At 46.0% G+C, this 26,476-nt stretch overlaps 1 protein-coding gene across 1 annotated transcript in view; it reads left to right on the top strand.

Annotated features, from left to right (window-relative positions):
- LOC147736607 (equilibrative nucleobase transporter 1-like) overlaps positions 1 to 26,476 on the top strand; it is a 569,280-nt gene that overhangs the window by 141,264 nt on the left and 401,540 nt on the right. The window contains exon 3 of the mRNA XM_086953785.1: positions 13,745 to 13,791. Coding sequence (XP_086809911.1) covers positions 13,745 to 13,791 — 47 coding nt within the window. The remainder of the gene's footprint in view (positions 1 to 13,744; positions 13,792 to 26,476) is intronic.

A 26,476-nucleotide genomic window follows, 5' to 3' on the forward strand; every position in this document is an offset into this window, starting at 1 on the left:
ACAGAAGCCGGCAAAGGCGCAGAAGCTGATTCACTTCACGCTACCGCCGAGAACGGCGCCGAAGGCCTTCGCTCCGAAACATGGAGCCTGGGTGCCTTTAAAGCTGGTTTCAACGCCAAAGGCACCATTGGTGGTGCCGAAGACACGGCATCAACCACTGGCAGAAGAGGAGCGTCGAGAGGTCATCATCGACGCCAACACAGGCAAGCTCTCTCTCCTCAAGAGGAAAATCACTCCGGAGCCTGCATTGGAACATTTCCATATTCCCCTTAAAAAGAAGTTGGACTCTGCCGGTGCATCTGCCCCTATGGAGCCGACATCTCCACAGGGTCTGGACCTCTCACCCACTCACTCTAACGCTGGGGAGGGTGACGGAGACTAGGAGGACGAGTATAACTATCCAGCATACTCGGACCCAGAGGATGTCCATGAGCCATGGTCTGCGGGGGGCGACCCCGAGGACCCTCAGTCGGGACACGAGCCGCAGCTTTTTGCTGCAAAAACTTCACCAACGGAGGACTCTGCAGCCTTCAACGCTTTGATTGAAAGAGCTGTGGCCAACCATGATGTCGACCTCCACGCCGACCCAGTGGATGTCGATTTTCTTTTTGACACTTTCTCAGTGGCTGAAAAGACCGTCAAGACATTGCCAATGCTCAAAGGTGTGCTAAAGCATGCGCCCGAGGTTTTCAAGGAGCCCACCCGGGCAAGAGTCATCAATCCTCGCATTGATAAAAAATACAAGGCAGCGCCCACTGACCCAACATACATCAAGGGACAGTTGCCACTGGACTCTTTGGTTGTCTCCAACGCACGTAAACGAGCCAATTCACAGACCACGGGTGATGCTCCTCCCCCTGACAAGGAATCAAAGGTGTTTGAGGCATCAGGGAAACGTATTGCTGCGCAGGCAGCCAATATATGGCGCATTTCAAACACGCAGGCGTTACTTGCACGCTACGATAGGGCACACTATGACACCCTAGATACACTTCTACAGCACTTGCCAGATCAGTATAAGGAGCGTGCAGAAATGCTGATTCAGGAGGGTAAACTCATTACCAATGCCTCCATCAAGTGTGCTCTAGATGTGGCTGATACCGCCTCGCGAGCGATAAATACTAGCGTCCTGCTGCGCCGGCATGCATGGCTCAGAATATCAGGCTTTAAACCAGACATTCAGACCACCATCCTCAACCAAACAGTAAATCCAGACCACCTGTTTGGACCTGAAGTAGATGCCACACTCAAAGATGAAGAAGGACACTGACACCGCTAAATCTATGGGTGCCCTTCAGTCCCAGCAGTTTCGGGGTGGTTCCTTTCGCCGCTCCAATAACAGAGGCACCTCAAGGGGTCAAGCGTCACAATCCACACAATTCTATAAGACTAACACCCAAACCTCATATACCAACAAAGGAAGGGGTGGATACCGTGGCAACAATGTCAAGGGCAGAGGACGTGGAAATAACAGCTCCAGGTCCTCCACCGCCAGCAAACAGTGACGCCTTGTCACTGCCCCCCGACCACACAACACCGGTTGGGGGGAGACTCCAGCAGTTCCTGCCCGTGTGGAGGTCCATCACCACGGACAGGTGGGTCAAATCTCTGATTCAGTACGGTTATTGTCTGGAACTCACTTCCATCCCACCAAACATGCCTCCAAAAAAACGTCCTATGTCCGGCGAGCACTTGCACTTGTTGCAGCAAGAAGTTCAGGTCATGCTGCAAAAAGGGGCAATAGAGCTCGTTCCACTGCAGGAAAGGGGAACAGGGGTTTACTCCCTGTACTTTCTAATCCCATAAAAGGACTGATCTCTCAGGCCCATCCTGGACCTCAGACCTCTCAACATGTACATTCTGTCAGAGCATTTTCATATGCTTACTCTGCAACAGGTTCTCCCACTGCTTCAGCAAGGGGACTTCCTGGCAACTCTGGACCTCAAGGATGCATATTTTCACATTCCCCTGCATCCTTCACACAGAAAGTATCTAAGGTTCACCATTCAAGACCAGCACTACCAATTCAAGGTTCTGCCCTTTGGGGTCACCACAGCGCCCAGGGTCTTCACAAAGTGCCTGGCGACAGTGGCGGCGCATCTAAGACATCAGAACATCCACGTATACCCCTATCTGGACGACTGGCTCATTCAAGCAAAGTCGCACAGACAGTGCGCCGACCACGTGTCCCAAACCATTCACCTTCTGCACGATCTGGGATTCTCACTGAATTACCCAAAGTCCCATCTCCAGCCCGCTCACATACGGCAGTATCTGGGCGCGACCATAAACACTCTGGTGGCTACAGCACAGTCAAATTCAGTGAGGATCAACAGCATTCTATCGCTGATTCAAAAATTCAGACCTCAACACTCACTTCCAGCACGAGTGTTCATGCAGTTGATCGGCATGATGGCCTCCTGCATCTCCATTGTCCCGCACGCGAGACTACATATGCGCCCGCTTCAGGAGTGCTTAGCACGTCAGTGGACTCGGGCTCATGGGCAATTAAAAGACCTAGTGTTGGTGAGCGGTCGGGCATACAACTCTCTGCATTGGTGGAATCCACAAAACCTTTGCAAGGGCTGACCGTTCCAGGAGCCTGTGCCACAGATTATCCTGATGATGGACGCTTCTCTCCAGGGTTGGGGAGCGCATGTACTCCACTACACAGTGCAGGGACTATGGACATTACAGCAAAAGAAGATGCACATCAATGTGTTGGAACTGATGGCAATCTTCATGGCCTAAAAGGCGTTCAAAGTACATCTGTGCAACAAGGTCGTGTTGATCCGGACGGACAACATGACGGCCATGTACATTCAGAAACAGGGAGGGACACACTCTCCACAGCTGTCTCATCTGGCTCAGAGCATGTGGAAGCGGGCCATTCAGAGGAACATCTTTCTCATGGCATAACACCTCCCAGGCAAGGACAACCAGATGGCGGACCTGCTCAGCAGGCACAGCCACCAGATGCACGAGTGGGAGATACACCCATCAGTACTCCAGCCGTACTTTCAGACGTGGGGTCATCCAGAAATAGACCTGTTCGCCACAAGGGAGAACGCAAAATGCCAAAGCTTCGCCGCCAGGTTCCCACACCCGCAATCGCAGGGCAATGCGATATGGATGAACTGGTCAGGCAAATTTGCGTACGCTTTTCCCCCAGCACCCCTGATACCGCTGGTGGCACGCAAGCTCAGGCAGCACTCGATGACCCTCATCCTGGTTGCTCCAACGTGGGCTCGCCAACCATGGTACACCACGTTTCTGGAACTGTCCGTGGTACCGCATCAAAGGCTTCGCCTCACACCCAGCCTTCTGACGCAGAGCCATGGCGACATTCAGCACCCAGATCCGCAACAGCTCAACCTGGCGATCTGGCTCCTGAAGTCCTAGAGTTTGGCTACCTTAACCTTCCTCCGAATTGCATGGACATCATTCGGGAGGCAAGAAAGCCCACTACTAGAGCCTGTTATGCGGCCAAATGGAAGCGGTTTGTCATTTATTGTGCAAACCACAACATCAATCCACTAGATGCTTCCATTCAGAACATCATCTGTTACCTGTTTCATCTGTACCAGTGTAATTTGGCATATACTTCCATCCGCATTCACCTGTCTGCGATGGCCGCATACCTCCAGAATAGACAGCACCTTTCACTTTTCAAGGTGCCTGCTATCAAAGCTTTCCTGGAAGGACTCAAAAGGGTCATTCCACCACGGACCCCTCCAGCTCCAGAATGGAACCTCAATGTGGTTCTTACACGGCTGATGGGTCCTACCTTTGAGCCACTACATTCCTGCGAACTTCAACTCTTGACTTGGAAGGTGGCTTTAGTAGTAGCAATTACATCGCTACAGGGGGTTAGTGAGCTGCAGGCCCTCACAATCCAAGAGCCTTTCTTCCAGGTTCATGCTAACAGGGTAGTGCTCCGCACTAATCCTAAATTTCTGCCCAAGGTTGTGTCTCAATTCCACATAAACCAAACAATTGAGTTGCCAGTGTTTTTCCAAAATCCTGAGTCACTGGCAGAGCGGATGCTCCACACCCTTGACGTCAAGAGGGCACTAATGTATTACATTGACAGAACCAAAGATTTTAGAAAGACAAAGCAGCTTTTCGTTGCCTTTGCGTCACACCACAAAGGTAACGCTATTTCCAAGGCTGGTATTGCTAGGTGGATTGTGAAATGTATTCAGATCTGTTATGCAAAAGCTAAACGTACTCTTACAATTCCACCAAGAGCCCACTCCACCAGAAAGTTGGGAGCCTCTATGGCCTTCCTTGGAAACATTCCCTTAGAGGACATATGTAGAGCAGCCACATGGTCTACCACACATACATTTACAAAACATTACTGTGTAGACGTGCACTCTAAACAGCAGGCAGCTGTGGGGCAGGCTGTTCTCAAGACACTTTTCCAAACTGCTGCAGCTGGCACGGGCGGCCGCCGCTAATGGAGGGACTGCTATGTATTCTATGCACAGATATGAATTCAGCAGCCCACATGCCTCGAACTGCAAATGCTACTTACCAGTATGCATCTGTTCTTGGCATGTAGGGCTGCTGACATTCATATCGCCCGCCCTCCTCCCCGGCGCCTGTAGCAGCTGCAGTATTTACATGCATTTCATGCCATGGTCATCACTCACAAAGTTCACTCCATCTCGGCCACAATGGCTAAAAACAATCTGGGGATGGAGTCGATGCCCATGCGCACTGTAGTCCAGGGGAGGAGCCACCTATCTCGTGATACTTCGAAGACTCTTCCAGGACAACAATGTGCAATCATCCGGACCCAACACTAGGCGGCGATCTATGCACAGATATGAATGTCAGCAGCCCTACATGCCAAGAACAGATGCATACTGGTAAGTAGCATTTGCAATCTTGAGACATAGCAAAGGCACATCGGGGTACCAGTCCCTACAATTTTGCCAAGTTTGGTGGAAATCCAGTCAGCCGTTCGGGCTAAAAGTGATGTCGACCGCCCTATGGAAAATAACATGGGGAAAACACGTTTTTGGGACCCCCCTTTTATCTCGGCCCCCGCTTGACGAATCCCCCCCAAACTTTCAGGGAAGGACCGGAGCGCCGCGAGGCAGATTTGAGGACATTTTCAGGCAGTTTCCTCAACCGGCGCCAAAGTTATTCCCAATAAAATGTTGAGATTTTTGCATTGAAAAAAATCCTAACTATAACTACCTAATAAATATATATATATATATATATATATATATATATATATATATATATTCCAAATCTCCTGTTCCCCAATAGAAACAGACATCGACACTGCTGCAGACTCGGTCCTGGTTTCTGCACTGTTTACATAATTACAATTGCATCTTCAATCAACCTTTTTGGAGCTTTAATTATTGACCTGTTTTGGTTTCTGGGAGCTGTTGTCTTCAGAGATTTTGGAAGACAGTGAAGAGGTAACAGCAGTAACTGAGTTTTCAGATTCAGTCTTTCCTTCACTCTCTCGATCAGAAGACCGATGAATCAAATGACATAAGTGAAGAGTCTCTGGTAACAGACTTTCCAGTATGCTGGGAAGTCATCATATGTTCCTTAGGGGACACTACGTGGAAAGGTTTAGCATCATATGGAGCATCAGATTTTCACCTTCGAATTTGTTGGGCGATCATCTAGTCTCCTCTCTTAAACTGGATATTCTTTGCGTGTCGCCTATTGTCTGCATAGGCTTTTATTTTTTGCTTTTAACCAAGTCCTTTGTACGAGTTGTTATCCTTTCCTTTTCTTTTGTTGGTCCATTGAAGTAACTTGGTTGTCATTGGTCTAGCAAACATCTAAGTCATAGGACTTTCACCTGTGGTCGAGTGAGGTGCTAAACGATAGGCTCGAAAGGTGGAATTCAATGCAGTTTTTAAACTGATCCAGTCAAGAGTAGCACACTGTACTGCTTTCTTTACGTACTCCTAAAACGCTCAATGAGTCAGTTGACCTGAGGCCACAAAGGGGTACTCTTCTGTTGCTTTTTGCTTAGATGCTCCAGGAACTGCTTGAATTCTTGACTGTTGAACATCGGGCCATTATCAGACCTCATTAGGACTGGAACTCCCCATGTCACAAAGATACCACCTAGCCTCTCAATGAATCGATTATGAGTTGTGGATGAGAGATGAGATTTTCGATTAACCCGTTCCTTGCTCCCGTTGGCCGACGGGAGCACTCCCTCCCCAGTGCTGCGAACGGCTGTCGCACCCCCGCCCACTCATTAGAACACCCGCACTGCGGTGGGATTGCCGCCGCGGTTAAGACGTTAATAGAAAACGTGAGTATGCATTCACTGTTGCCATCAGATAATGTCCATTAATGAGTGGACCAAAGAAATGGATGGCTATGCTCTCCCATGCAAGTTTAGGGGGTCTGACATGTTAATAGTATGTTGTGTAATATGTGCAGAAAGGCAGTTGCATAGATGACAGGCCTTGAGTTCCCTTTCAACCCTTTCACCTAAATATGGAAAGTAAACTCCGGCTCGGAGAGCTCTTTTGGTGGCATCGATACCACAATGTCCTTTGTGAACTACTTCAATTATTTTCTGTTGCAGACTCTCAGGAATTAGGATTCTTGATCCTAGCAGTATAACCCCTTCCTGAGTTATGGACAGTATATATTTATTGTTTTTGTATTTTTGATCATTATCACTGGTGAGAGGTCAAACGTGCCGATTCCATCACTGATGTCTAAATGTGTCTTTCAGCTTCAGCATGTCACTATCCTGGTTCATAGCAGTGATGATCCGGACTAATGATATAGCAGCTGGCGTATTAGCTTTTACAATGAAATTAAGACCGGCTTCAGACGATTTAGGTGGAGTACCCTGACCTTGTACAGGCACTCTGGAAATGAAATTAGCAGGGGTTTGATCCTTCCACGGATGATGGTCAATGGTATAATTATACTCTGGTAATCGTAGTCCCCACTGTTCATTGCAAAGCTGCATCTTTGCTTTTAGATTGGCAAAGATAGTAAAGTTATTACAATTGTAAAAGGCCATCTATACTGAAATACATAAAAATGTTCACAAGTCATACCACGCCCAAACTTTCTTTCTCAAGTTGTGAGTAAGCAAGTTCTGTTTGGGACAAACTTCTACTGGCATGTGTCACAATATGCTTTCGAGAATGGGGGTGTCCGCTCTGCTGTGCCAGGATAGCGCCTAACCCGACTGTGCTAACGTCAACAACAAGCTCTGTAGGAAGCTTTGGATTGAAGTAGCCCATTTCAGAAGTAGTTTCAATGGCTAGTTTGATGTTCTTGAATCTTTTCGCACATTCTTGTGAATACTTCAGTGAAACCATTTTCTTTAACTCTCGAAATGGAGCACTGATAGTAGCAGTATCACGTATATTACACAGTAACTGGCCATGGCAAGAAATGAATGTATCATAGAAACATTTTGTGCGGGATCAGCATTTTACAAGGCTTGTTCTTCAGCAGGATCGGGCATCATACCCCATCTGAAAAGATATTGCCAAAGAACTTTAACTTTGTCTTGTGGAACTCACACTTATCTGGATTCAAAGTCAAACTTGCATCAGTAAGTAAACAACCTACTTGTGTGAGAGCTTTATCATGCTACTTCTATGTAGCTCTGATTGATATAATTGAATGGATTCACCCCAGGCTGTATGACCCATTGAATGACGTCTTGGAAAAGTTCTGCAGCCGATGACACTCCAAAACAGATTTTCTGATATCGAAACAGACCAACATGTGTAGAAAACTTTGAGATATACCTACAATCTTCCAACTGATAACCTGTATTTAAATCAAGGCGAGAGAAGACCTTTGCATCATTTAATTGTGTTATCATGACCGCAATGTGTGGACCTGGATGTTGTTCTTGTTCAATTGCCTTTTTGCTTGTCGCATGTCGGCGCATGTGGATAAAGCTCCTTTATTGACCTTTTTGGGCACTAGCACTATGGGCGAAACCCATGGCGTTGGACCAGTTGAACACTCAATGATGCCTTGCTTAAGGATCAATTCAAGTTCTTTTTCAACAGTATCTTGCAGATGAAAAAGCAATTCACCTACATCTCTGAGGAACAGAAGGGATGTCCTCATTAATATTCAACTTTACTTTCATAGTATTAAGCTTTCCCAAATGTTGAAACAACAAAGGGACCAGACTTACTACCTCATGGTGAGCATTCATGTTGTAGTTCACAGAATCAGTCCCTTATCAGCGGATGCGCTGATGCTCAGCAGAGAAGCACTTTGCGCTGTACCTTGAATCACAAGGATGGGTGCTCGCACCTTCGTGTTCTTGTGTTTCATTGTTGCTACAAATGAACCTTGACTTTTTATGGGCGTCAATGGAGCCCATGTATACACTTTGGTTTTCAATGGCGTAAGTCGGAGTAATTGAGATAATTAATTGTATTTCTCTTCAGGCATTATGTTTATCGATGCACCTCTGTCGATGATAAAAGGTATCAAGCAGCCATTTATTTTCAATGTAATCTTCAGACATTGTTTGTATTACTTTGGTGCTTTGGCATGTCGTCTTTTCTTTGACCGATATTTTTCCTCCCATACAGCCAGTCTGACATGCGCATATTTCAACATTGACATGGCCCAATCATCTTCCTCACTTTCACTCGATATTGAGGTGGAAGAACTGTTTGATGATGATTTAGATAACAATCCACTTCATTCGGTGTCAATTTGCCTCAATTGTGGAGAAGCGTGGCTCAGTGGTTAGAGGCGGCAGACCCGGAAGCTGAGATCGGCTGTGGACCAGGGTTCAATTCCCCGCCTCGGCGGGTCTCGGGCTCAAAAATTCCACGAAGTCGACAATCCTCGCTCCGGTGCCTACTCGACTCACGGGGTCACACTCTGCGACTCTGGGCAATAGCTTGCTTAATCTCCACTAGGGCCCCTCGTGGCGGGATGCCTGGCTTTCACCTTGTGGATACCCGGCCGGGGTATCTCACAGGGGAATACCAGGACGGGTTCCCTAAGCAAGCGCCTTGAGACCCCTGGGTTAAAGTGTTGCGCTATATAAATCGAAACACATTTACATTTACAATTGATGTCACTGCCTGGCCTTGTGGGTGTTAGTCACATGTTGCTTCTGGAATATTCTGGCGGCGATTTTGTCTTTGTGCTGTGATGCACTTAACTTTTCCTTTGCTTTACACAATATCACAAAATGGCTCTTTTCCACACCCTTTACATTTCTGGCGGGGCATTTATCTTCATGTGAAAACGAAAACCTCCATCTCATACGTAACTTTGTTTTACATGTAGACATCACTTTGTGTCCTTCAGTGTTTTGCGTTGGCTTACTTTTTATACTCCTGACTGATTTACTCTGGCCTCCATGTCAGCAGCTTGTCTCTTTCAGCGCACTCCTCAGCTCTGGCAGCCATCAACACTTGTGCCAGACTAAGATTATCTCAGCATTATCATCTGAAGGAAGCTGACAAGCAAACATCAATAACTCTAAGACTCATAGATTTGGAGAAGTGTGGCTCAATGGTTAGAGTGGCAGACCCTGATGCAGATGTCTAGCCCGGGACCAGGGTTCAATTCCCCGCCTCGGCGGGTCTTGGGCTCAAAAATTCCACGGACCTGATAATTCTCGCCTCAGTGCCTATTCCAATCATGGAGTCCCACTCTGCAACTCTGGGCAATAGCTTGCTTAATCTCCACAACGGCCCCACAACGCTAAGGATGCCTGGCCTCCACCTTGGGGGTGCCCAGGAGTGGACGCCTCACAGGGAAAGCCAGGATGGGTTCCACAGCGGTATTCGTACAAGCTCCTTGAGACCCTTGCGGGTGAGTAGTGCGCTATACGAGTATCAATTTACAATTTACAGCTTCTTTATCATTAAATTAATTGAAATTGCAGTGTGTGATGGGTGTATTGAGTATCTACAAATTCATTAACTTTTTTGGCGCGCTTGACTGAAAATGTATCTTTCGTAAGAAAAGTTTGGTACTGGATTGACCATGAGGTTTAGCGTTTCGTTAATCTGACAGTATTACATTTCTTTGTCAGTTCACAGCATTTTCTTTGACTTCTTTCACACCAGCAAGATTTTTGAGATACGTGATAATCTTTCTGTTATCAGTCTCTTCAAGTGCATCAATGAAATCCTCAAATCTCTCTATCCAAGTAGTCCTATCACCAAGTTTTAGCTTTTTTGCTGTAACGAAAGATGGTGGTGGTTTCATGAATACAATAGCGTTGTAGACCAGTTTGGAACTTACGGACACCACTGGTTGATCACTGCGACCTGGTTTATGCAACTCATCTGTGAGACCGTGCAACATGCTGCCCTCTGAATCATCTTTGATGATAACTGGAAGCGTGATTTTCTTTGCTGCCATCTGAATATTCTCTCTATTCCGAGAGTCGCTCTTGGCTCTTTATTCTTCAAAAGCCTGTGAAGTTGTTCTGAGCCACACTCTGCTACCAATGAATTGCTTCAGGTATGGACTGCTCTGAAAGCACAACACTGAGCACTTCTCCTTGAGCCATCATCAGCAAGTGCTATGAAACAATGAATCTCTAGTGTATTCAGTAAGTCATTTATTTCTTCTCTTTTAAATGTAAATTTGCATTTTCTGACACCTGATTATCTCCGCCTTGCAGCACTTCTGTTCGCAGCGTTATTTAGCAAGTTATGATTAGCAGAGGCTGCAATGCATAAACCAGGAGAAATCTGCCTTCAGCGGTAGCACTCCGTACAATGTACAAGTTTATCTTGCATGGCAGCGCAGTACCTCTATGTTTGGCCTGACCAGCAGGCTCTCAACCATAGAAGTTTAGATTCTTAGCAATGCTTCTGTGGTTGTTACCTGCTTTGCAGTGGCTGGAGTTGCGCTGCGACTCCACATGCACGAAGTGTCAATTCTGTACTTTGTCAGCAACACACATGGCATACACAAGCAGTTTGCTTGAACCACAGCCAACTCTCTGGGAGAGCACAATCATTCTTGAAGTTACTCATTCCGGATCTCGTCACCATTTAAAAAAATTTTTTTTTAGTGTATCTTATATGGCGCACGGCTACCCCAACGGGGTGTCCCGGCGCTTGCATTGGGAACCCGTCCTGGCTTTTCCCTGTGAGATAACCCGTACTGGGCATCCCCAAGGTGAAAGCCAGGCATCCCGCCGCGGGAAGGGCCGTAGTGGAGATTAAGCAAGCTATTGCCCAGAGTTGCAGAGTGTGAACCCGTGATTCGAGTAGGCATCGAAGTGAGAATTATCGAGTCCGTGGACACTTGGGCTCAGACCCTGCCGCGTTGGGAATTGAACCCTGGTCCCGGGTCTGACCTCAGCTTCCGGGTATGCCTCCTCTAACCATTGAGCCACACTTCTCCACTTCTACCATTTGTAGTGTCCTCCCCAGCCAGGGTGCTCACTAATGACTATGCCTCACATGGAGCTAAGTATTACACGTCTTTATTCTGCTGCATGTATCTGTGAACGAAACATTCTAAATCAATCTTTCATTAAGCTCTGCTCTGACACCTACGTCACAGCTCTATGGAGTTGGTTAGGTGCCAGAAGGGTTCTGCCATATAATTTGCAAGACACTACAGGCATCAGGGCAGCTGAGCAGCAGAACAGCAGAACAGCTGGGCAGTTCTTCTTGCAGAAGAGCAGTCCTTCTCATGAGTCTTCCACTGGTCTAGAAATGATCTGATGAGTGGGTCTGAGGGTCCCCTTTTTATACCTGGTGCCCTCTTTGAAGTGGGAGCAGCTTCTGGAGTTTCCCCTTACAGAGGTGTTGAAAGTATCCTGTCACCCTGCCCTGGACTCTGTCTTTCTTAAGGTACTATAGGCATGTGTAAATTCATTTGTGTTTGGGCTGAATCAGTACCTCTGAAGTGCAAGTATGATAGGTGATAGCCCCGCCCCCGCATCCTTCCAGAGATGGCTCATCCAGGCACACCTATATTCTCTGGCTGTCTGTGAGGAATACACAAAGGTCAACTGCTAACTGCACTTGGTCATGTTACCCAGGAAAAGGCTGCAACCCCCAAATGGTTAGGACAAGACAATGCCAACTTTCTAAGAGTGACATTTTCTGAATTGTGGAACACTGAAGGTTTTGGATCCTACATCTGCCCAGCCCGGATCTCAACAACAGGGAAAACAGAACAAATTGGCTGGACAGGCGAATTGACAAAAAAGTTCTACAGCCACGCAGTCCATATGTACCACGTGACCACAGTGTTTATAACCCAAACAAATTTATTTTCTTTTTTACTCAAACAAAAAAACCATCACAGCAAGCAGTGAGTTCATGTCTACAGTATACATGAACTCACTGCTGTGATGGTTTTTTTGTTTGTGCCCGTGTTTTTGAAACTTTGACAATTTGAGTAAATAAATTTGTTTGGGTTATAAACACTGTGGTCACGTGGTACATATGGACTGCGTGGCTGTAGAACTTTTTTGTCAATTCGCCTGTCCAGCCAATTTGTTCTATTTTCTGAATTGTGACATAAAATCTGACTTCACCATTAAAGAGGTTTCTAAACTAAAATTCCTCAGACACCAAACACGAATCTCTTACCTGCTCCTAATCAAACGTTAATTCTAATTAAATGTAATAAGGTTGTGAGTTTTTCACTACCAGGACATGTAAAATGTAACTGTACCCATCAAACTTTTTAGTTAGAACAATCCACCCTGGCCTATGAACTGCCTAAGGCCTATTTTAGGGGTGATGCATATGTATAAAAAAAAGATTAAAGCTTGGTCAGGGGATTAATTTTTCAAGTCAAACTGCAGTATGAAACTGCTATCAGGCTGCACTGGGACCTGGGAGCCTTTGAATTGCTCTCCACCCGGTTGTACCGAGAAATGGCAGGTGCGCATGACTGTTTAGCCATCCCAAGATGGCCGATCCAACCATCATGCACACTTTAAGGGTGCCCACCACTCCTCCCTGCGATCCCAGCCCGCCCTAATATAGTCCCGTAGCCGGTACAAAAACTAAAATGATAATGTTGTTCTCATTTTCTTTTTCTTTTTTCCACTGCTCTGAGAGCAGTGGGACGACGCTCCTCTGCCTTAGCGGAGGGGCTGCTGCTGTATACGAGTTGGGATTCAGAAAAGGGGGTGGTGATGAACAGAGTGTCTGAATTAAGCAGACCACTCTTATCCAGTCCAAAGATCAGGGCTTGATCCATCACCGTTATTTATCTCACTGCACCATCCCAGCTCAGAACCTGGCTATATGCAAATCAGTCTGTCCCTGGCCCAGTACATCATGGGAACAGGGCAGACTAAACTACCAAGCCAATTCTTCACCAGAAAGGAGACAAGCTACCTGGGACCGGTTTCTGGCATTTCAGCCGTCTTCGGCCCGGCTTGCTTGAATCCTGATGGTGCAGTGAGAAAGGGACTCATGTCTGAGTATACCCTGCCAAACCTATAGTGGCCAAAAATACGAGTTGGGAGCCATCTATGTAGTTTTACCTTATGACCTGGTGAGTGTTGGCTCGCTTGTGTATTGACACAAGTAGGTGAGCGCAGCTGGTGTAGAACTTATCAGAACTAGCCCATTCGACTGAGACTTGCCTGTGAGATGTCACCTCTACAGCTTGTGTGTGTTTGTTACATATATTCATACATATTCAAACTTTGTACATCTTCCAGGATCACTGTATGCCACACTCTTGAGTACTGTTCTGCGCAACAATAGGATAACCTGTGTTTGTCTATTTGTTGTTTCAGATTCCTATACACAGCGGCCACACTTCTGATTGCCTTCTCCACTGAAGGTAAATACTCCTCTGTTGTGGTGTTTGTTTGTGGTATGTTTGTAATACCTGTGGATGAGGCCCTCTTAGCAATGTGTGTATTTTACGTGTCAGAGATTAGAAAAGTTGTTTGAGTTGGTATATGATGTCTAAGAGATTGGGTTAAGTCTTTCTCAGTGGTTAGAGGGGCCTGTAGCTTTCTTCAGCGTTCCGAAGAATTGTTTAATATGCCGTAGGCTTGTGTACTTATTTGCTCAATTTGTCAAATTGTTTTTTTTACTGAGTGGGCGCTAATTTTGAAGTACTCAGCAAATGGTCTTATGTCTAGGATGCTCTTATTTGATGCAAAATTGTATTTTGGCAATGATGAATTTGTTAATAAAGGTTTTTGAAGAAAAAAATACACACTAGATATGTTGCCTTTTCATCCTCTAGGAGATATTTTTGCATATTTGTTTAGCACTGAGTACATATGTTTGCATTTCTGTCTAGTGTGTACTAAAGTTAGTTATTTGTCTGGTCTCTAGCATGGTCTTGCTCCTTTATTCAATCTATAGTAGAAATGTTTGAGCCATATTTGAGTGTAATTTACAATTGTTTTTGTTTGGGCTTGTTTATTTTTCTTTACTATGTGGTAAAGTTGCTCATCTATGTTCCACTCAGACTAGTTGGTTAGTTATTTGTTGAATGTGAAGTCATTTAAGTTGGGTTTGCAAGGTGGATCTGCCTTTGTTTGGTGTCTTTTACAGATTGCCATGTGTAGTGCGAGGCAGAATTCCCTGCTTTGATTGTGTAGAAGATTCTGGTACTTACTAATGAGGCGTTATTAGGAGGCTGTATTAGTGGCCAGCACAGATTGATTCTCCAGATATTTCCACTTAGAAAATGAAGACTCAATTGGGCTAGGTTAGTATGATCTCCTTACATTTGGGGGGCGGGGTTTGTGTAGGAAAGCAGGATCTGCTTTCATGGTTGCCCCCACTTTTTGCTTGGTGTCAGTGTGCTTTTGACCTAGTCTGCTGGGATCCTGCTAACCAGGACCCCAGCAACTATGCTTTCCCCCCTGTATTGACCATGGTAGGTTTTTTAGTACCACCACAATAGGCTACTGGTGTACCCTTATAAGTCCCTAGTATATGGTACTAAGGTACCCAGGGAATAGGTACACCAGGGGTCTTCCCTGGGCTGCAGCATGTATTGTGCCACCCATTGAAGTACACTTAAACTGTGACTACAGGCCTGCCATTGCAGCCTGTGTGAGTTGGTGCTTGCACCTCTCACAACAAATCTGTTTCCTTATATCTGAGGTCACAACACTTAAAACCTATAAGTCACCCCTATGGCAGGTTCTTCAGTTCTGAGGGCAGGGTGCTTAGTTGCAAACTTCTGAGTTGATTCTCCAGGGTTTGTAAGACTGGTCAGCCATTATAACACATGTAGTGGACATCAGCCATTACCAGATGTCTAACTATATAGTGGGTGCACCGAACCCGGTCATGTTTGGTATCAAACATGTTGGAATCATACCCCAACACAGACTCCAGTATTGAAAGTAACATCCCATGTACTGGGGACTCCTTAGGGTACTCCCGATATCAGTCTTTCAGGGTCTGCAAGTAAGCTGGTGGAGCTGCCAACCTCAAGCCACAATTCTGCCCTTCTGCTGCTGAGCTGAGCTTGAGCAGGGGAAAGTAGAACAATAGGTTTCCTGTCACTGGAAGGTGTGATCACCTCCCAGACAGGACATAATGTAGTGGGCAGGGGGTGGGGGTGGGTGTGCTTGCCACCACTCCAGACTGCTTTGAAGGGCACATTTGGTGCGCTCCATGTATACTCCAGTTTCAGACAGTTCAGAGATCCCTTGGCGCCTGTTCTGGTCCAAGACTGAACAAAGGACATGGGAGTATCCTCCCCTTTGTCCAGCCCCTCCTCTGGGAGGTACCCCAGAGTAATTCCAACCCTTTCTTTAGGGTATTTAAGGGCTTACCTGTGGGTGGGTCCTCAGATTCGTCCTGGGACAAATCTCAACTCTGAAACTACGTCGCTCAGGCAAATTAGAATTGCCCTTGGGTAGAGATTCTGACCAGTTTGTCCTTCCTTACCCCGATTTCTCAACACAAAAGGGAATCTCTGAGCACGGATTACTTCAACTTCCCAATTCCAAGCACTTAATTCGGGGAAAGCTTGATTGAACAGCTGCACAACAAATTTATGAGGGTCTGCACCCTCCTTCGATTCTGCTATTCCTAGCACGCGTAAGTTATTACGGCGTGCCCGGTTCTCTAGGTCTGTAAGCTTCCGTTCTACGTCAGACTCAGATCTTTGAAGGGACTCCACAACCCTCTGTTGCTTCACTAAAGTATCTTCGGCCGAAGACTCTCTCCTCAACCTCAACCACCCTCGTGGTTACTTCTGCACAAGTTTTGACCAGCTGTCTCACAGTATTCTGTAGTTTCCTTAATGCTCCTTGCGTGCGTAAGCCCTCCGCTTTCGTCTCGGTTCGATGAGCCATGATAGTCTTATAAATTAAGCCGAGAGTGATTGAGCCCTCTTCCAGCTCCTCATCTAGGTTCAGCTGCGTAACCTGCTGGATTTGATCCTGCTGTACTCCATCTGTGAAGTCAGTCGTTTTCCTCACTGTAGACAGTGAGGCAGACCGGTCAAGCTCTTCTCTTTAAAAATCATCTGGTAGGTCTCCCCAGTCCCCCAGGTTGCTGGAGCTATCTAACTCGTGCTCCTTGTCTGACAGTCGTTAAATCCGACATAGAGTAGAATTTCCCATCAGATTCCAGTTCGACAGTTTTGTCAGCTGATTCCAGCACCGTTCCTGATCCTGATCCTGATTGTAGAGGACCGTTGGCTTCACTTAATGGCACTGTTGCAGCCACTATGGTCTCTTGCTGCATGAGGCCCTATATGACTTAGCAAGGCCGGAGAAGAAGAGAGCCGCTATGGGATGGGAGTTATTTGTTCGCCCAGACTTTTGCCCAATGACTGTTAAAGAACGCTGGCAAATGCGAAAATGAATCGCTCCCTTTCAAGAAGCGGGAGCCCAGGTGTTCCTGCTCAATCCTTCAAAGTTAAAAGTTATTGTGAATGGGAAAGCGCGGTTCTTTACATCGTGTAATTCAGCACAGGATTACTTAAAGGAGGTGGCTGAGCATACTAAAAGATAGACATTACAATATATAGCGCTTTCCCTGTTTAGAGGGAATCTTCTTTGCTGATTTGGCTTGATATGCCTGTGGTTTTTTGAAGATAGGACTAAAGGGCGCGCTGCCTGGGTTAATACGTTACAAGTGTGTAAGAAGCAAAACAGTAGTTCATGTAGTGCGTAAAGAGCAGACGGCAAACACCCTTAACCGTCCAAACAAGTCAAAAGACAAAACATAAGTACATAGCTAGGCTCTCGCAACTACATTCATGTATGTTCCAACAAGGTACAATGACCAAAGTCTAAAGGAAGCGCAGAAGCAGGTTCTTTGATGTAAGTCCTCTTGTCACAGCAAGATGTTTATTTTCTCCAGACTTGAAATAATACAAACGCCGACACGTGTTTCGTCGTGTGCGGTTGAGTCACACGACTCATCAGGGCTTCCACTCCGATACCAATATGTGGACGGAGTAAGTCTGGACCTCTGAAAGCTCTGTATCGAGCAATGGGTTTACTAGGAAATTATGCAACAGTAGATGCTGTGTGGCATAATGTTCGGTTGCAGTGTAAGGATAATAGTTGTCTTATCCCACTGGTAATTTTCTATGTAGAAATAGCACTATGTCTGCTATTTGTTTTGTAGTAAAACGGAAAGCCGGGAGGGGATTCTTTATGGCGCCAAAAAAGGGAAGGAAACGGGTACGTGTCCTCCACAGTGGTTTGCCACTGCAGGCAATCCCTCCTCTGTAGTTTCCCGGCGGTCGTCTCTCGTGTACGGACCATACACGAGAGACGACCGCCGGGAAACTACAGAGGAGGGATTGCCTGCAGTGGCAAACCACTGTGGAGGCAAACCACTGTGGAGGACACGTACCCGTTTCCTTCCCTTTTTTGGCGCCATAAAGAATCCCCTCCCGGCTTTCCGTTTTACTACAAAACAAATAGCAGACATAGTGCTATTTCTACATAGAAAATTACCAGTGGGATAAGACAACTATTATCCTTACACTGCAACCGAACATTATGCCACACAGCATCTACTGTTGCATAATTTCCTAGTAAACCCATTGCTCGATACAGAGCTTTCAGAGGTCCAGACTTACTCCGTCCACATATTGGTATCGGAGTGGAAGCCCTGATGAGTCGTGTGACTCAACCGCACACGACTAAACACGTGTCGGCGTTTGTATTATTTCAAGTCTGGAGAAAATAAACATCTTGCTGTGACAAGAGGACTTACATCAAAGAACCTGCTTCTGCGCTTCCTTTAGACTTTGGTCATTGTACCTTGTTGGAACATACATGAATGTAGTTGCGAGAGCCTAGCTATGTATTGATATGCCTGTGGACTGCGGGTTAGACTTGGTTGGGGGGATCACCGCTTAATTTGCTGTTAGTCTATTTAATAAGTGCCTATCTTTTTTCCCGGGAACTCTGCTCCCAAATTTTGGTCACTCAAATGCTCAGTTTTGATATAATCGAGTACCCCAGTTTTTCTACCTTTACGACTAAGGCATTAGTCGGGGGATAGAGGTTGATCGTAATTCGCACATGCTGACCTGTCTTCCTCCTATACAGGTGGAGTGGACAGACCATTTTGTAATAGGTTTCTCCCTCCCCACTCCCACAGAGGACCGCCCTCAACCTGCCCCTCTTCCTTTATGGCGCAGGCAGTGGCATAAGGTGTCCGCGGAGGCCTTTAAAGACATCTTTGTTCCCCCGGACATTTCCACTTTGGATACCCCGGACAGGGCCCTTTCCAAATACAATGCTGCTGTGAATACTGCAGTTAATCTCATCGCCCCTCTAAGAGTCTGTAATCAGCGGTCTAACCGCAAGCAGGAATTATGGTACTCTGATCTACTACGTGCAGAAAAGAAAGTGTGTAGGAAGTTGGAGAAGATCTGGAGAAGCTCCCATACTATAGCAGATAAATTTCGCTACCACTCCGCCATGAGATCCTATCACAGAAACATCAGAGCTGCCCGTAAAAACCATATCATCTCTCAACTATCTGAGGCAGGCAATGACCCTAAAATACTTTATCAGGTTCTTCGAACCTTTACCAAGCCTGTTGCTTGCGATAGTCCAGAGACGGTGTCTCAACAACTGTGCGATGACACTGCTGGGTTCTTTTTGAACAAGATCGACTCTATCTACCAAAAAATTGCCCTATCTAATAATTTGGTCGATACTAGTGATCCCTCTCCATGCCCTCAGCTCGAGACTGTCGACCCTGGCCCTAACAAACTGTCCTGCATTCCTGAGATCAGTCTGGATGATGTCAATTCACTGATGAGCACCATTAAATCGGGCTGCCCGGCGGACCTCGTTCCTGCCAGAGTGATGCATATCATAGGGAACGTTCTTAGTCCCACCATTCAGACCCTGATTAACCGCTCGCTATCTGAAGGCTTAGTTCCATTAGAGTGGAAAAATGCCCTGGTCAAGCCTATAAGAAAAAACACCTCTGTTCCTTGGTCCGACCTGTCTAACTTGAGGCCCATCTCCCTCCTGCCGTTTGTCGGCAAACTAATGGAGAAACATGTCAACATTCACCTCTCCAGTTTCATTGAGCGAACCGGTTGCCTGGACCATTCCCAATCTGGGTTCAGGCCAAAGTATAGTACCGAGACTGCTCTCCTCTCGGTCACGGATACTATACGTATGTCCTTGGACAGGGGTCTGTCTGTGGTGTTGGTGCTGTTGGACTTGTCCGCAGCATTCGACACCATATCACACACCATTCTTCTAAAGAGATTAGGGGAGATCGGCCTAGAAAAATCAGCCCTGGCGTGGTTCACTAGCTTTCTTACTGAACGTACCCAGCAGGTGAACATGGGCACTTTCAGGTCCAATCCCTCTAAAATTACTAGAGGAGTCCCGCAGGGCTCTTGTTTGAGCCCTACGCTGTTTAATGTTTGTTGCCTCTTTGGCTAACATTATGAGGTCGAACGGGTTTGTACCCATTTCATACGCTGACGACACTCAGCTGTTGTTCACCTTTAAGACCTTCACCCCCGAGGTAAGGCAGGCCTTCTCGAGTGGCATGACGGCGGTCGCCAGTTGGATGGCCAACAACTTTCTCCAGTGTAATGTGGGAAAGTCAGAAGTCATGTTGTTCGGGGAAGCTAAAATCTTGTGGACCCCTGACTGGTGGCCCACTAGTTTGGGAGAGGCACCCTCCCCTAAACAGGTGGTGAAAAATCTGGGGGTCCGCCTTGACCACGACCTCACTCTTGCACACCATGTCAACGTTACTGTGGGGTCTTGCTTCCATGTCATCAGCCTCCTTCGGAAGGTGTTTCCTCTCCTCCCCGACAGCTCGAGGAAGACCTTGGTCCAGGCACTCGTATTGAGTCGCCTGGACTACTGTAACGGTCTTCTCCTAGCGGCCAATGAAGGCGTACTAAACAAGCTCCAAGTTGTGCAGAACACCGCAGCACGCCTGGTGATTAATGCTCCCACCAGAACTCCATCCCGGCCCCTTCTTAAACTACTCCACTGGCTGCCCATCCGGATACGGGTGGAATTTAAGACCTGCTGTGTAGTGCACAAAAGTCTGCATAATCTAGGGCCGTTCTATCTTGCAGAAAAATTTGTCCATCATTGCCCCCCACGCAACCTGCGCTCTAGTAACCAGTTGTTACTGCAGATTCCCCGATTTAGCAAGACCAGACAGGGAGGACGTGCCTTCTCTGTCATGGGCCCACGTCTATGGAACAGCCTTCCTCTCTCCCTCAGGCAGTGTACCAGCCACTCAATCTTCAGGAAGAGTCTTAAGACCACTCTGTTTCAGGACTAGAGCCTCTCTCTCCCAGCACTCTCAGACAGCACTGCGCGGAGATACACCTCCGGGTTTGATTCCGGCGCGTTACAAAATCACAAATAAATAAAATAAATAAATGATTAGGCTATGAAGTTCAATAGTGTGTAATCGTGTGGGGTCTTTTTTTTTCCTGTGGTACCTACAATTACTTGGATGTTTTAGGAAAGGAAACATGGTGCAAGGAGTAGAGGGGAAAAGGAGTGGTACAGGTGTTGGTAGGGAAGCTGACGGGGGGGGGGGGCACGGTTATAGCATCGCAACATCACCGAGGACATGGTCCTTAAGCCTCACTATGGGTGGTGGGAGTGCGGGGGGGGGAGGGAATGGGGGTGGGTGGGAGGGTACAAGGGGGGGAGGGGACGGGGTAAAAAAAATAAAAAGTGTATTGGTTTGCATTGCAGAAATGGTATTACAGTTTGAGTATATGCACATCTTGTTCTGGCTTTTGATTTCTTTTTTTTTATTCTGATGGGGCAGGATAAATTGGCTTTATGTACATGGAATGTATGCGGCCTTAATGATGGCAAAAAGCGGGCTCTTTGCTAAAATTGTTCACTTGCTGCGGGCAGACATCCTTTGCATACAGGAAACCCATGTACCATGGGGGAAGCAGGATTTCCTTAGGCTGGCTGGCTATGAGCTCATTATTTGTTCCAAACAGACCTCTATGATTAGAGGGGTCGCTATATTTATGAAGCGGGTTTAGGTTCCTGTAAAAGCACATTGGGGGACAGAATGGGCAGGTGGGCCATAGCTGAAGCTTGCATAGGTGGTAAACAACTAACGATTTGTAATGTGTACGGGTCGAATTTAGACGATCCGGAGGTGGTGCAACAGATAAATGTGGAATTGGCAGGTTGGCCTACTCCACTTTTAGTGTGTGGTGATATGAACATCAAGACTTTCCTCCAGGAACATGGTTTGGTTGACCTATGGTTCTTACATAATAAAATGAAAGATGGGTATACACATCACTCTATTCCCCATAACAAAAATGTTAGGTTAGATTATGTTTTTCTCACAGAGCAGGTGGCAATCGTTTCTTCTATTTCTTGTTTTCCACGACTTATATCGGACCATAATCCATTAATAGCAGAGTGCGAATGGCCTCGAATTAGGAAACCCCCTAGGGAGTGGACGTTCGAAAGGAAGCTGCTTTGCGAAGATGAGTATCGGGCCCATATTAAAAAGTGGATAGCACAGTTTTTAAATATAAATATTGGGTCGGCATCGGATCAAGTGGTATGGGACACGTTGAAAGCTGGACTACGGGGGAGACCAAAAGTTTCACTTCATATAGATGGAAGTCTGAACAAGAGCAGATGCGCAGTCAGGTTAAGGAGCTAAGAGAGGCAGAGATCGAACTAATTTTGAATATCAAGAATGGCTATGAAACTGTCGAGTCAACAAAAAGTAGCAATCTTGAAAGCCCAATTATTGGAGTCATTCGGAAAAGATCTCGCATTGAAGTACTTGCAATATCGTACAGAGATGTTTGAGTTTGAGGAGAATTCTGGTAGGGTTTTAGCCAAGAGACTTCGCCAGCGCAGTATACAGAATCAGGTAGTAAGAATCCAAGATCAACATGGAATAGTATATGATACCCAGGAGGCAGTTAATAGTCTTCTTGGATTTTTACTCCTCTCTGTATATGGAAGATAGGGAAGATATTCTTAGGCTGGATATTGAGAGGGCTATGGAGGAGTTTTTTAATGATATGGAGACAATCAAAATCTCTCAAGAACAAGCTGAATTTTTGGGCTCTCCTATTCAAATGGAGGAATTGGAGCTGGCTGTTACATTTTTAGCTAACGGCAAGGCCTGTGGCCCAGATGCTGTTCCACTGGAATTCTATAAAATCTTTCTGGATGATATTAAATTGTTTTTCCTCGACGTCCTTAGAGAAGCGCAGAAGGGCATAGTGCCTGAATCATGGCAAAATGCAACTATAGTCTTGTTCAAGAAAAAAGGGAAACCAGAGCTGCTTCCGTCATCATTCAGGCCGATATCATTAATTAATGGCGATTCGAAAGTTTATTCTAAAATCTTAGCTTGTCGACTTGTGCAAGTGATTACTCCGTTGGTCTCCATATATCAGCATGGATTTATTCCAGGCAGGGACACAGCGGACCATGTCAGGCGCTCCATTGCATTGTTAGACTCGGCCCATGTCACGAAATCTCCCCTCGGGGTGATCCTGTTGGACGCCGAGAAGGCGTTCGACAGGGTCTCCTGGGTGTTCTTGTGGGCGGTACTTAGATGGAAGGGGTTTCCAGATGAATTTATACAAGCAGTCTCTGCTATGTATCTTTCCCCAAGGGCCCAACTGCGTATCTCAGGGCAGCAGACTAGCTTTTTCTCTATTACTAGGGGCACACGGCAGGGGTGTCCCTGTTCACCCCTGTTGTTCGCCTATATATAGATCCGTTTCTCTCTAAAATCATGGCCAATCAGGCTATAGCTCCAATAAGGGCTGGTCACATCTCCCATAATCTGTTAGCTTACGCAGATGATATAGTTGTGATAACATCCGATGTCCCATCTGCATTCTTGGCACTGAAGGAACTAGCTAAACAGTTTGGAGCAGTGTTGGGCTATAAGCTCAATGTTTCAAAAACGCAGGTGTGCCGATATCCGATGCTCCAGTTTTTCCTGAAGCTACGTACTTAGGGGTGCGGATAATTTCCACAGTTGATAGGATTCCAGACCTAAATATCCTCCCAATGATAGAAGCAGTCAACACTAAATTGGAGAGACTTGACAATCTACATTTATCCTTATATGGACGCTGTAGCGTCCTTAAAATGATAGTCCTCCCGAAATTTTTATATTTGTTTAGAACCATTCCTTTGTTATTTTCTCAAAATAGCTTGATTAAGGCAGAGAGGGTGTGTAGTAGGTTTTTGTGGGGATATAGGCGACCGCGACGAGCAGCTAAGTGGATGTATCTTCCTTGAGATCGGGGGGGCTGGGCGGTTCCCAGCCTTGTTTTGTATTACTGGGCAGCAATGTTACAAGCTATGGGAGTGCTGATATGTGGAGACAGGGCGAATGTACCGATGTCCAACCAACCTACTATATATGAGATAGGGTTAGGTGAAGCCACCAAGGGTATATTGTTGGTAGTTTTGGAGCCTAGCTATTACAAAAGGACACGCTTCAAAGTTGATCGCTGCATGTTCTATCTGGCGGAAAATTAGGAAAAATTTAGACATTCCAAATTTGAATTTCTATACACCATTCAAAAGCAGTAGAGGGTTTCCCAGTATCTTTCAAGACTATGTAATGCTTGGTTGGCAAAGGAAGGGTGCCTATACGCTGGGTGACCTAGTAGAGGATGGGAAAATTTTAACATACAGCGACATTAGGAATAAATATAAATTACCCCTGCGCGATTTTTTTAAATATTTGCAAATACAAAGCTTTGTGTACAAACAATTGAAGACCTCACCAGCTATACTTGATAAGTTACCAATTATTGAGATGATTGGGAAAAGAAGCAGAATAGGGGCACTTTATCAATATATAGTATCAATCTTCCCGGATGACTTGTTAGTAAAAAGTGCCAAGTGGGAAACTAAATTAGGACGGACAGGTATTGACCTAGCCCCGGTAATAGACTTTGCCAGTAAGGTCATTGTCTCAGGTTCGTTGAAGACACAAAGCTATATGGCCATATTAGATCTTTATTACACGCCAATGAAAATTGCAAAATGGGGTGCTAGGAAGGGCAATACTTATGCTCGCTGTAGCTCATCGACCGCGGACACAATACATATGCTTTATGCTTGTCCAGTACTAGTAGGGTTTTTTGACAACATCGAGCATTTTATCAACTCCGCACTTAAGATAAGTTGTTTATTGACTACAGCACTAGTGATATTCGGGGTTGACGTGGGTAATAGCTCAGCTGGTACTCACTCCTTTTATAAATCAGATCTTCTATTTATTGCCATGTCCCAGGCACGTCTGTGTATTACATCTCAGTGGTTATCTGCGGAAGCTCCAACGTTCGCACAATGGCGAGCAAGACTGTTAGCCCTTCATAGGTTAGAATTTTCTGTATTTTCTTGTAAAGGGGGGAGGAGCCGGCAATTAGCAACCAAGATCTGGGCGCCGGTGGCTGAATGGGTTGGCTAAAGATTCACTGTGCTATGGGGTATTGACTGATTTGTGTTTTTTCTTTTATGATTATTGCCTATTATCCCTTTGTTGATATTGATTTCTATTTTGTACACCGCTACACAAGTGCCTATCATTAGATTATTTACATGGATGTGCAATGTTATTTTTTTAGCAATGTCTTTTGGGTCTAAAAACCAACTCTGCAATGTGTATTGTAATGTGTTTCTCGTTTATCAAAAAAAAAATGAAACTACGTCGCTCTTCAACCATCTGGACACTTGGACTTCGCTTGAAACTGACTCTCCATCAAGGAAGACTCCTACTGCTCCTCGTCTATGTGAGAAGTTTGCGTGGTATATGATGTCCACTATTCTAATGAGACACCTTGCACCAGTCCAATCGACCTTTATTGATGGTGGTTGTAAAGTTAACCTTATAGAAAGCTATCCTAGGGGTAGCAATGGCGAGCAGTCTTCAGGCTAAGACTTCAGAGAGCGAATTAAGCTAGTTGTTTTACCAATTATAATCTCTTGAGTACCAAATGAAAGCACACCACACAAGGTAAATATCAAATATATATGTATTTTTTCTTAACCCAACCCCTCTGGACTCTTTATGAGCTCAGAGGTAAAAGTACAATACAAGGAACTTAATTAGCATACGATAAGTTGCACAGTATAAGTTTTGCCCTAGGGGTCTCACAAATCATATACTAAAATAGTGGTATAAGAACAACGTGAGGCATAGAAAGCCAGGGCAAAGGGCCTGGGGAATCGCTGGGGCTTCTAGGAACAACCAAGGGTTAGGATGTAGGAGGCCCACAGGAGACGCGTGCAGTGGCTCGGAGCCTGCTCTGACTCTCCTGCTGTTGGTCCTCCAAGACCAGGAGCAGCAGGAGTCTTCAGTGTTGCATTCCTGGTTCCAGTCAAAGTCCAACGAGGTCCAAGTGTCCAGACGGTGCAAAATTGTTTTGGTTTCAGGGGTGAGTATTGTTGCAAGACTAATCTGAGCACCCACCCACAGATGAGCCCTAAAATACCCAGGGAAAAGGTTGGAACGACTCAGGGATCCCTCCCAGAAGAGGGGCTGGACAGAGGGAAGGATACTTCCCTGTCCTTTGTCCAGTTTTATGCCAGAGTGGAAACCAAGGGTTCCTAAACTGGCTCAAAGCATAGTATGCAAAGAGGGCACCCCTTCTGCCCTTCGATGCAGTCTGGTGGCGCTGGCAAATGCTGCCACCCCAGCCCAATACACAAAGACCTGGCTCGGAGGTAGTCTCAGATCCTACTTTCCTACACAACCCCTCCTCCCAAAGGCAGGGACAAGACACTAACCTTGCCCAGTTACTTCTTCATTTTCTAAGTGGAAATATCCGGAAAGTCCATCTGCATATGCTTGGTTACTCCAAGGTCTATGTTCCACTGTAAAGTCCCAGTGGGCGTCAAGGCGCCTAAGTCAAATGCAGAAGCTAGCACCCTACCAAGTCCTATTCTCTCACATGTAGGCCCTCTTAAAGAAGTAGGTTTTAAGAGCCTTTTTAAAAGACTCGATGGAAGGGAGAGTTTTTATCTCAGTGGGGATGGAGTTCCATAGCTGCG

Source organism: Lissotriton vulgaris, chromosome 1_2 (assembly GCF_964263255.1).
Source record: "Lissotriton vulgaris chromosome 1_2, aLisVul1.2, whole genome shotgun sequence".
Lineage (NCBI taxonomy): Eukaryota > Metazoa > Chordata > Amphibia > Caudata > Salamandridae > Lissotriton > Lissotriton vulgaris.